This window comes from Perna viridis, chromosome 12, assembly GCF_037379345.1.
Source record: "Perna viridis isolate PV_CMFRI_1.1 ecotype Kerala chromosome 12, ASM3737934v1, whole genome shotgun sequence".
NCBI lineage: Eukaryota > Metazoa > Mollusca > Bivalvia > Mytilida > Mytilidae > Perna > Perna viridis.
The window spans coordinates 5,605,155-5,617,926 of NC_142456.1; the positions used below are offsets into that span (position 1 = coordinate 5,605,155).

The 12,772-nt window shown below is 32.8% G+C and overlaps 1 protein-coding gene across 1 annotated transcript in view; it reads left to right on the forward strand.

Annotated features, from left to right (window-relative positions):
* Positions 1-10,896, forward strand: part of LOC148600965 (peroxisomal acyl-coenzyme A oxidase 1-like) — a 35,739-nt gene extending 24,843 nt beyond the window's left edge. The window contains exons 9-14 of the mRNA XM_088556634.1: positions 751-941; positions 2,448-2,600; positions 4,101-4,206; positions 7,254-7,400; positions 8,046-8,252; positions 10,409-10,896. Of these exons, the coding sequence (XP_088412760.1) occupies positions 751-941; positions 2,448-2,600; positions 4,101-4,206; positions 7,254-7,400; positions 8,046-8,252; positions 10,409-10,489 (885 nt within the window). The 3' untranslated portion in view covers positions 10,490-10,896. The remainder of the gene's footprint in view (positions 1-750; positions 942-2,447; positions 2,601-4,100; positions 4,207-7,253; positions 7,401-8,045; positions 8,253-10,408) is intronic.
* The last annotated feature ends 1,876 nt before the right edge of the window (positions 10,897-12,772 follow it).

The following is a 12,772-nucleotide window of genomic DNA, read 5'->3' on the forward strand; positions in this document are numbered from 1 at the left end:
ATGATATATCGTGATGTCCCGGTGATATATTGTAGAGGGGGGATATATGCTAGAGGAGGGTGATATATTGTGACGTCAGGGGTGATATATCCTACAAGAGGGTGATATATCCTACAAGAGGGTGATATATCGTTGACGTCAGGGTGATATATCAATCCACCAATAACTTTGCAGTGGGGGTGGAGCATGTGAGGATGCTCAGGGATTAGACTAAAATAACTAATCACCCATTACCCAATCAGAATTCAAGATTTTTGAATGAAGTATAATATACTGTAATGATCCATGAGTTGATGATGAAGACCATAAAACGTCTGTAGTAATGACTTCAATCTTGTAGCAACATAACCTGTTCCAGAAGCCTAATTGTAAGAAGTCTAGCGTGATACAAAAAGTCTGCGTAGTTACGACGAGCTCTGGCATATCATAAGAGTTGTGATATGAAACTTTACACTTACAACATTTTATAGAATTGACTGCCTTTGTTAATGACTGCAAAATGTTAGTTACCAGTAAGTGTCCATCTGTCTGTCTGTCTGTATGTCTGACTGTTCGTGGAGTAACTAATTACATTTATCGGTTTGAATCAAAAATTGAAATTTTTCTTTAAACCTACCAGCCCTTTCTTTTATTCACACTTCCAACATATAAACAAGACAAAAAGAAAAAAAAAAAGAAAAAAAACAGGACTCTACTTATTTCCCTTTCCATGAATTCTACAAAGCTTATGAAAAAGGATATTTCTTTCAGCTTCATTCTCTAGCTGCTGGTATGAAAGCATTCTGTACATGGATTGGCTGTGATGGGATAGAGGTATGCAGAATGGCATGTGGTGGCCATGGATACTCACACGCTAGTGGTTTTCCAAATCTGTATGCTAACATTGTAGGAAGTGTGACATATGAAGGAGAGAACACAGTTATGATGTTACAAACAGCAAGGTATTAAAGAAAATTTACTTTTGTGAAAATATCATTCTGTTGTGTGACATTGTTTGTGGTCCTCCTTGTTTAGTCAAGCTACTAATTCCTAATAAAATGTGAGATTTCAATTGAAATTTTAGGTGCTGTAAGTGAATCATCAAATTAAATATTCTATGGACTAAAAACTTATGATATGCCATGACACACATACGGTAAATCAAAATATTTTCGGAGTATACTGATCATTCAGCTATATATATTGCAGGAGTATTAAACCACTTTCTTGTGGATAGAAACAATATATTTATATATTTCCTTCTTTATACAAATCCTGTTCAAGTCATCTATACATTTTGTAATTCACCAGCTTCTTCATTTTTGGAGTAACTTTGATACTTAAAAGTAGCACTCTATATATGAATCATGCAAAATTTGATTTGTGGTTGGAAAGCCTACATATTTTTATTTTTGATATTTTGTGTAAAATGTCACAGTAAACAGAAAGTAACATGTGGCTTTTCATATAACCCTTTTTCATAGGAGATAAAAATTATATAGAATGTACTGTAGAATTCAAAAGTAAGGGAGGTAACTCTGTAAATAACACTAAAATACAATAGAATCAGTTGGATTTTTATTGTTGATTATCTCCTAAGAGCAGACATATTGGAATGAATAATTATACATTTCATCATATAGACCTACAAAGCAACTTATTAACAAAAATAAAAGTATGTAGCTTTTTTTGAGATGCGTCACATATTACAGAATGTGCATGATTCTTAGCTGGAGTATTTAAAAGTTATTGCTCAGACATCAAATGTCTGTGGATGACATTGATAAAGTAAACAACACCATAGCATTATTCAACTCTCCATGTTGTGACCATACAACAAATAAAGTGGGACAATGACACCAAATCATTTAATACATTTAGATTATCTTGGTCTCAAGTTTCAGGTAGTGTCTGAACAGTATTGTTATACTGCATTAACTTACCACCATTCAAACACTTTCCAGACTACCCAAACTCTACTGATCTAATGTTATTCAAACTGCAGCTATATACTCCATGGAAACACAAATCACTCTGTCTTTCTTTCCATTATCTGTAATTTAAAATTGATAACTTTTAGGCGATTTCAATTTCCTTCTTTGACAATTTTCAGTTATCATAAAAAAAGGGAGGATGACAGATTTTTCACTGTTTTATTGCCCCAAAAAAGTGATGATGCTTTTTTCCTGCCAGATAAGGTGAATGTTTGTTTTTGTTTTATTGATAAGCTGATTTAAACAGGAAATTAGGTTCTTGACAAAAAGACAAGCAAGGGTCTAAAAACTGATTTTATTTATATTTAACCTTATTATGATATATTGTACTTGTAGTTTCATTAGGCATCAGATGATCATATGGCAATTGTTGAAGCATGCTGTAGATCCCAATGCCTTGATACTATTCATCCAGCATCAGTCTTGATGACACCACTGTTTTAACCAATATCTGTATTTATTCCTTTTTTCAAGATATTTGAGGAAATGTTATGGCAAATCACAGAAAGGTGAAAGGTTACCTGAACTAGTCCAGTATCTTGCCTTAGATTTAAACATGAAATCTGACCTAACAGATACATGCTCATTAGATAGTCTTGTTGCTGCTTATTCCCATAGGGCTGCCAGGTACAGTGATTTAAGTGCAAAATTCATCTTATAATTATAGATTAAAATAGTGTAAATTTGAATTATTGCATGCATGAACTTTTGGTCAAAAATTTAATTCAGATATAAATAAAAGAATAATTTGTCATATAAATTTTACAAACAGGACTTGTAAGTCTTGTCACATGACTCGTGTAAGTCTTGTCACATGACTCATGTAAGTCTTGTCACATGACTTGTGTAAGTCTTGTCACATGACTCGTGTAAGTCTGGTAAGTCAGATTTGGTTGATCTGTCTTGTTTATGTGATGTTTCATAACTTAGCTTGTGTCAGTGGATATTAAATACTACATAATGTTGTTGGGTATCATTTAATATCCCATTAGATGCCCTATTTTGATATTTTGAGTGTCTGTCCTTCCTTCTGTCCATATTTCCTTCCTTCCTTCCTTCCATTATGAAAAGGGGTACCCATTTCCTATCTGGTACTCCTTCTAAAACACTGAATGGAATTTGATAAAACTTTCACAGAATCCTCATTACATATTTCCATTGTGCACCTCCAAGTTTAGATTTTTATCGAAATCATTTTGGATGTTATGAAATGAGGTACTTAATGTTTCAAGTTAATGCTCACAGTTGGTAGTCTTTGTCATTGTTTGTAAGCTTGTGAAAATTACTCAGTATGTTTTTTTTGTTTAGTAGCATTTGTTCTATCCCTGTTGTCTTTTAAATGTTTCTGTCTTAATGTTTTGTTCACCGATTTTCCCTCTTGTTTGACATCAGTACATTTGTATTCACAAAGGCAGTTCCAAGTCAGACTGGCTGGGTGCATAGCCTTTTGTTTTCCTGACAAAATTGGTTGAAATGTAAAAAAATCACTTACGGGTGACAGTGCTCACCTCCCCTTTGGTCAGTCAATACCCACCTCTCCTTTGGTCAGTCAGTATGCACCTCCCCTTTGGTCAGTCAGTGCACACCTCTCCTTTGGTCATTCCGTGCAGACCTCTCCTTTGGTCAGTAAGTGTGCATCTCCCATTTGTTCAGTCAGTGCCCACTTCCTTATTGGTCAGTCAGTGCTCACCTCCCCTTCAGTCAGTCAGTGCACACCTCCCCAGTGGTCAGTGTGCACCTCCCCTATGGTAAGTCAGTGTGCACCTCTCCTATGGTCAGTCAGTGTGCACCTCCCCTTTGGTCAGTCAGTGCACACCTCTCCTTTGGTCAGCCAGTGCCCACTTCTCTTTGGTCATTCTGTGCTCACCTCCCGTTTGGTCAGTTTGTGCTCACCTCCCCTTTGGTCAGACAGTGCTTGTCTCCCCATTTGTCAGTGCTTGCCTACCATTTGGTCAGTCAGAGCATGCCTCCCCTTTGGTCAGTCAGTGCACACAACCACTTTGGTCAGTCAATGTGCACCTCCCCTTTGGTCAGTCAGTGTGCCCTTTTGTTCTTCAAATCCTGTGTTCAGTCCCTGATTTGCACCTTGCTTTAAATGCCATATGTTTTTTTTAATATAATGCTCAGCCTGGTAGCTACTGCTTGTAAGTTGCAACAACAGAACAGTCAACTTGGAATGTCAGGACCCCATGCTTGGAATAAAGCTACAGTACCTTTCACAGCTGCTGCTAAGGTCAGTACTTCAGAAGTTATTTGCTGCTAAGGTATGTGTGACGAACATCATTTGATGTAAAAGTCAATGCAATAGAAGTCTTTTTCTATTTTATTTAAGGTCAGTCATACAGGAATTTAATACTGTTAAGGCCAAGCATTAGTGAAACCTTTTGCTATTAAGGTCAGTCTAACAGACATTTGATAATCAGACAGAAAGCATTTACTGTTAAGGTCAGGCAGAATGAAATTTTAAGCTGTGAAAGGCACTCTGGCATTAATATTTGGTACCAAAAATAGTCTGATGGGAATGGTGTACTGCGAAGGTCAGGATGAAATAGAATCTTTTCATGATAAGGTCAGTCTACTAAAATCTATTACTATAAATCGAAACAAGACGGAGGGAATATGGGTAGTTAAAGTTAAAATCTTGTAAAGATAAAGTTGCAGGAATTAGTTGGACTATAAATCCAGTAAAAGCTCTGGGGGTGTATTTTGGCTATTGTAGGGAAGAATGTGAAAAATTAAATTGGGAAAATAGAATAAATTAGATGAATAGACTTTTTGATACATGGGGAAAGAGAAACCTAACAATTTTAGGAAAAATTTTGATAACAAAAACACTTGTCTTGCCAATTTTTACATACATAGGGTCCACTTGTATCGTACCAGAAGTGTACATTAAAGAAATAGAAAGTAGATGTTTTAAATTTGTATGGGATAATAAACCCGATAAAGTAAAACGAAACACAATTATTGGTAGATATGAAGTAGGGGGATTGCAAATGGTAGACATAAGGAGTTATTTTTGTTCATTGAAAGCCGCGTGGGTGCAAAGATTAGCTATCGGAGAAATTGTAAATTGGAAGGTTATTCCTCATAAATATTTTAATGGTATTGGTACAAATTGGTTAATTTTTATGACGAATAATGATAATAGTATAAAACATAAATATTTTAAAGATATTCCTGGTTTTTACAAAGAAGTATTAAAATGTTGGAATTTATCAGGTGGGGGCAATCAAGAAAAACCTACTACATTCACAGAAATAAGAAAACAAATATTATGGAATAATAAATATATTAAATTTGAAAATAAACTTGTAATTTTTGATAATTGGATTAAAAGTAATATAATTTATATAAATGACATAATAGATGCAAATGGATGCATATCTCAAGAAATCATTTTAAGTAAATTGAAAAACAAATCTAACTGGATAGCAGAAATTCAAACTTTGAAAAAAGCCATACCTTTCGAATGGAAACTATCTTTATCATCAGAAAATTCTGTAAAGAGTGTGGTTCATTTTAAAAGATTTCAAATTTGTTGGAAAAATATAGATATAAATGTAAAAAATATTTCGAACAAGATATTGTATGAATCATTTATAGTTAAAAAATTTGAATCCTCTATTGGAGTAAGCAAATGGTTAAGAATTTTTGATATAAAAGACGTGTTTTTTATGCCAAACATTTATAATTTTATTTTTGGTTATTTACAAGAAAACAAATTGAAGATGTTTCGATGGAAACTTCTACAATTCATAATTCCTAACAGAAAACTATTATGTAAGTGGAAAATAACTCAAAATATTCAGTGCAATTTCTGTAATGAAGACGAAGATTATCTTCACTACTTTATATCCTGTTCGTGCTTAGATAATTTTTGGACAAAAATACAAGAAATTCTTCGTGTATGTAACATGAATTTTGAGATTACTTTAAAACATCTTGTTTTGGGATATAAAATATTTGATGAAACATATTTTTGGTTAAATCTCTTATTATCTATAATAGGTTTTTCTATTTATAAAGCATACTATGTATCTGAACATAGAACCAAGCATGTTAATACTTTTGATATCTTTGTTAAAGAATTGAAGACTACAATTAACTCAGTTAATAGTAATTCAAAATTAATATTCATCAAAAATTATGTATCAAACAACTTTTAGAAGTGATATTGTATGTTAGGTTGAATGTATTTATGTATTAGTAAATTTATGTTTGAAATATTTTATTTTGACACTTTTTACTACCCTGGGTAACTAGTGATCATAAACAGGGAGCGTCAGAAGGTGCTTGGACTTCTGACGTAAACTGTAACAAGCTTTATTGATATTATTATTTGTTGTTAAAAAATCTATTACTATTACTATAAATTTGTTATTCAAAAATCTTTCCTGCTAAAGTCAGCCTATAAAATTATTTCCTGCTAAGGTAAGACTGACAAAAATCTGTTACAGCGATTTATTTTGTTTGTAGGGTCAGGCAGCATCTTCTAAAACAATTGAATATAGAATTTGATTAAACATTTGCAAATTCTTTATTACACAATGCCTTTGTGCACCTTCCATTTTGTTTTTCCATCTTTTGGGGCTACCACAACATTGGACTTTGTCTTTTGGTTGTTCTTCTAATCTGCAACTCCTCTAAAACCGCTGAATGGAATTTGATGAAACTTTCATACATTATTACACAATGTCATTGTGCACCCTCTATTTTGTTTTTCCATCTGAATGACTTTTGGGGTTACCTAATGCAGAACATAGACTTTATCAATGGATGTACCAAGGAGGGAACATCTTTTAATCTGCAACTCCTCAGAAATCACAGAATGGACTGATTAAAATTTCACAAATTATTTATTACACTGATCCATTGTGCCCTCCTAATTTGTTTTTTAATCTGAGTAACTTTTGGGGTTTTTGGAGGACCAGGGGGAGGGGGGCTATCTTCTAATCCGCAACTCCCGTGAAACTGCTGAATAGAATTTGATGAAACCTTCTAAAATTCTTTATCACATGATTCTATTTTGTTTTTACATCTGATTGCTAAAATCACTTATGAGGTTACCTATATCATTTCTGGGGAGGGGAGCATGGGTTATCACCAAATAAGCTTTGCTCACAGTATTTCTAGTATTATTCTGTTGAGGTAAGTTAATGTTTATGATGTGATATGCCAAATGGAAAGTCCCTATCATGTTCTGTTATTCATTTGATCAACCTTAGATAGATTTATATTGACCTTCAAAAAACATGTTAATATCTTTCTTTGTTTTAGGCTCATTGTCATTTGTTTGTTGTAAAGAATTTTGTTGATGAATTATCAAGAGCAAATCTGGATCATGGCACCCATGCTGCACTCTCAAAATTATGTCAGCTGTATGCTGTTCATGGTATAGTTGAGAATATGGGAGAATTCTTACAGGTACACATATATGTATACACTTCAATGGTTATATTGAATTAATTCATATTTATCAATCTCAACTTTGTAATGATGTTTTTGTGGTCATCAGCTTTGTTATCCTTCATGACGCGTTGCGAGGGGACATGGAAATGCCAGGTGTCTGTCTGTCTGTCTATATGTCTGTATTTGTATCTGTCATCACGAACTTTTTATATATTGTTACTTGCTTTCTTGATTTCATTCATCTTTAAGTTGAAGGAGAATTCAGTACAAAAACAACAGAAAAATATATTATTTTTGCCAATGGTGTCCATAAGTGTAAATACATCTGTTGGTTTGAATGACCAACTTGACCGATTGTTCTGAATGAAAATAAAACAGATAGACAAACAAACAGAATGTATAGTTAGCTAGTCTGTTATCTGAACATATTGAACAACTCTACCCACAGACAAGTTGTCCCAAGTTGGTAGAAATTGGGTTGTCATGGATGAGCCCACACTTACCTTAAAACTGCCTCTTACCAGTGAAAAAATATTTAAGAAATTTCATAAATTCACATATGGAATTTCCACAGTTACCCTGTAAATAAAATGATATGTATGTTTTATTCTTCTTCAACCTTTCTCGTAAGTGTAAATAGCGTCTGTCCTAAATTTTCAGGATGGTTATTTTAGCCCATACCAGGTTACTATACTGAACACTAAGGTATTATCTCTCCTGGAAGATATACGACCGAATGCTGTTGCTCTTGTTGATGGCTTTGATTACCCAGATCACTACTTACAGAGTTGTCTTGGACGTTATGATGGACAGGTTTATCAAGCATTGTTGGATTATTCTAAATCTTCTCCTCTCAATGACACAGAGGTAAATTGTGTGTTAATAATAATTGTGTATTTCATTAATATTTAGACAGATTTTATCACATCAATTGTATAAAAATAGGAGAAGTGGTATGCTTGCCAATGAGAAGCAACGAACAATTAAATTTCTACAGGTCACCACATGGTCTTCAGTGATGGACAAAACCCATACCAGGAAGCAAGCTGTTAAATCTGTGTCAAGTGTCTCTCGGCTGGCCGGCCTGCCACTCTATTGCAAACACCTTGTTTGTTCGTCCTTCCATTACAATTTGTCAATATGTTAGAAAGAATGCTTAGATATTTTGTATATTGCTTTTGTATGATGACTTGTAACATATATCTCCTCACAGACAGATATTGTTAAGGAGTATTCGTAGCACATGGCATGTGACATCTTGTTAATACATCTTTGTCCACTTATGAACTTCTTTGTATATAGAAATCTATTTTGTATTCTATGTTTGTTTAAGATATACTGTCGTCGATTGGTGCACTGGTAGAATGGAATTTTATCAATTTTTATAATGACCTTGTAGCAGATAGTTTTCGCAGAATGCTAATTGTGGCGTATTTTAGCGTTTGAATTATAAAAGCCAAAATAAATTCCGTGAAATATTTGCTCTGGGCTTAATTACTTAATGCACAACTTAGCATCCGCCAAAAATTAGAATTGCCAACATTTTTCGTGCCCTTTTATGGCTCAAAATCGCCAAATTTTACACCCTCCATAAAAACCTGCTATATAAATATTCCTGCCTTAAATTTCAATATCGGTTGAGTGCACACTTTTATAATCATAAATAGAAATTTTTCTTGATGACTTATTATTATGCTGACTTTGACATTACTAGCCCTTGTTGAGATACTTATGATAATTTCTGTCATATTCGGAAAAAATATTATTATTTTGTCTACAAACAAATTTGAGACGTATGAAAAAACCATTTTGTATGTCTGTCTGTATACAAAATTGGTAAGGCAAACTCATCCTGAACCATTTATGAGATCTGTATTAATTGTGCATCATTTATTGAATGAGATAAGCATGAAAAAATAAGTATTGATGGACAACTCCATATGTGGACAAACTTTAGTATTTAACATGATGAAGCACCTTAGTGGCAATTCCCTTAAACCACTCTTGTAAGAAGATTTTGCATCAAATGTGGATGTGTATGAAGGAATTTCAATATTGTGCAAAGCTTGCAAAGGGATACAATTTGAATTGTGAGCTTGCTCAGAGTATTTTCAGTTACATTCTTACTCTACGAGCTGATGATATATTTGAAATAAGTTGCATGTCTGTCCATCTATTCAACATTATGCCTTTCCTTCATTCCACCAGTCCAAACTTTGTAACTATTTTAACTCCCAAATGATGGATTAATTTCAACTTTCTGTTTTTGAGACTTGGCCAATTTTAACTATTTAAGAATTGGTAGAGAAAATGTTCACCACAAATATCTCAGTTGCCTCTTGACAAAATGATTAAGATGTGCTTATGCAGCTTGATATCGATGAGAGGTTTTAAGGGATTTTTCAGATATAAACTTTCTGTTATGTGGCTTTTTCCCTGTGGAAGAAGTGATGATATACCTAGCACGACACTGCATGTCATTTCATGCAAATTTGTGGTCTTCATTTCCTGTGTGCATTATATTTGAAAAATATTTTGTAAAGTTTTTAAATCTGTAAAAACTATTAAGAATAAGATTTTTATACCCAAAGGGATATACTGTTTTACCTGTGTTCCCATAAATATTTTCTCAGCAACTACTCATCACAGCAGCTTGAAATTTTAAAACATTTTTCCTGTAGGTATGCCATATGGTGGGATTCATTTTCCGGAAAACTTCCCATTTACAAAGACTTTGTTTATTTGCCTTATATCATGATTGAAAGCGGGGATATCACTAGTTAGCCATCGCTCATATATTTTCTTGTTGCATATATCTCTTTTAATGAGAAAACTCCACAGAAGTGATGTATGTAAGATATTGTTTAAACAACCTACTTTCTGTCCAGTTAGATACAGTGGTCACCAGCGGCTAATAATGGTCTGGTTAAAATATATTATTTCCACCAAAATTCTAATTTTTCTAGACTCAGGTGAGCATTTAATTTGATATACTGTTACAGTTTATTATGTGTCTTTTTCAGGTTCATCCTTCATACCACAAATACATTAAACCAATGGTTGAAAAGCGAGCTAAGAAAATAAGTGCTATTGCCAAGCTTTAATCAACAACAATCAAAAGATGATCAGCAATCTGTGATTTTATTTCATATTTTGTGTTTTGAAAAATGGTTATTTTGAAACGAATTTATTGATAAATCTACTTTCAAATGTTTGAACAACTTGTTTGTATTTAGCATTATTATGTTATTTCATAGTTTGTATGTTAACAATGTTCAATTACTTTATTTTATATGTAAACTCAGTACCTCTGTTTGATATACAATATTTTCTACATACTGATTTCATGTGATAAGGTACATAAAGTTAATTCTCAGACTATTTAAGTTTATTTTCTAAATACCAAAGATTTACTCAACATATGTGGAAACAATGCTTTATTTCTTGTTCTTAAATGTGATTAACTGATAATTTTTTATCATATTAGCATTAAAAAGACAATATAGAGAAACGTATTATTTTGAATATTAACGGAATAAGAACACTTCTTTGTTTCCTTTCACATACTTGGGTGCCTTTAAGTGAATACTTTTTTGTAAAGAAAATATGTCCTTACTTATAAAGTGATATACAACTTACCACCAGAGTATTTTAGAGGCTGTCCATTTATTATTCAGGCAGATCCTATACTATGCATGGCACAGGGTAAATTTTATCCCACTGAATTTTGTTGCAGTGTAATGTATATACTATATGTATGTCAAATAAGATGAAGTTTGTTTTAAATCGACTATGGATCGCTCTAAAAATGCATTTAAAGTTCCCTAACAATGCTACCACATTTTACTCAAATGGAAGAATTATCTCCCTTTCTTATGTGAATTTCAATGCTTTCTGTGTAATTTCCAACATTCAACTTTGAGAAAGGATGCATTTGTGGTATGTAGTGGGTGAAAATATTTTGAAAACAAAATTTGTCATGTTCCACCCACTGCTTGGTTTTTGCATAGAGATCTTTTTAAATGTATTTCAAATGTAGGTGAAATAAGTTCCAGCATAACTATAAAGTGCTTAAGATCTACTTTTTAGACCAAAATCAAAGACTAAATATTATATGTTAGTTATTTCCTCTAGGGTTAGTTGAAAAAAGGGGATTAAACAGCTATTTTCGGTCGTTCATGCATGTATGAAAAGATCTCGGAGCTCCCAAACTATTCTTACGGGTATATTATGCCGTTTAGTTCGTTGCTACACTCTTTATAACTACATGGCCGCCATATTGGTTTCAAGTTGACTAGCATTCATGCATGTATGAATGATCTGGCGAAGTTTATGCAAGTATGAACTGTCTGGCAAAGCTGTTATGGACCAATCAAAAACCGCTATAACTATAAAGAATCTTATTTTATATATAATTTCTTTTATAAATAATGTATATAATGCACGACTATCTTGTTAAGATAAAAGACAAAATTATGATTTTATCCTTCAATGATGATAACTTGATAATTGTTTAAAGTATAAAAGCAAATATTTTAAAAATAACAAATTCACTATCCTTGAAAACAAGATGTCTGAAACATAAATAACCTTACACTATGTATTAACATTTTTATAGTAAAGCTTTCAATATGCAATATATAGATAGCAGTTTTTTATCGAATGTTCCCAGTGTAATAAATTTCGATAATTCACACTGTGAAATAAATTTGGTAATTTCCCTCTTGGACTTTCTCCCGCCAAAACGTCACAGTCCAAGCACAGAATTTAAAATTCATGTTGAAAATATTGATAAATTATGAAGAAAATCTATATGATTAATATGATAATCAATTGGTTATCGTGAATGACCAAACTATGATTACTGTAGGCAAGAACGCTTGATGATTTCACTCGTGCACGGAACAAGTTCCACACTCTCGTTAAATCTAGGCGTTCCTTAGCAATCGTAATTATATTTCGGTTATTCACTCTATCTAATTAACAATCCTATTAATGTTACATTAAGGTGTTTAATCTGTTATCTTTTCAACATCATTTATCCTGTTCTACGCTACAAATTCACATATTTTTCCAAATTATTTCAGAAAGGTAAAGTGTGCCACACATAAAGACAGGTTTTCAGCATGCTTGATTCCCTCATTGATAACATATTTGTCACATTTCAAGGAGCTATTTTTCAGCAACAAGTTCCAATGGGCAATTATTGTGCTTCTCTCTAAGACTGAGTTACTTAAGAATCTCGTAAAGAATAATAATATAAAAGAGGCTAAATTCTTTAATATCATATACATATATATTAATGATGTGTTGTCCATTAACAACCCTTCTTTTGGTAAATGATTATATTCAATGTATCCACCAGAGCTCGGGATAAAGGATACTGC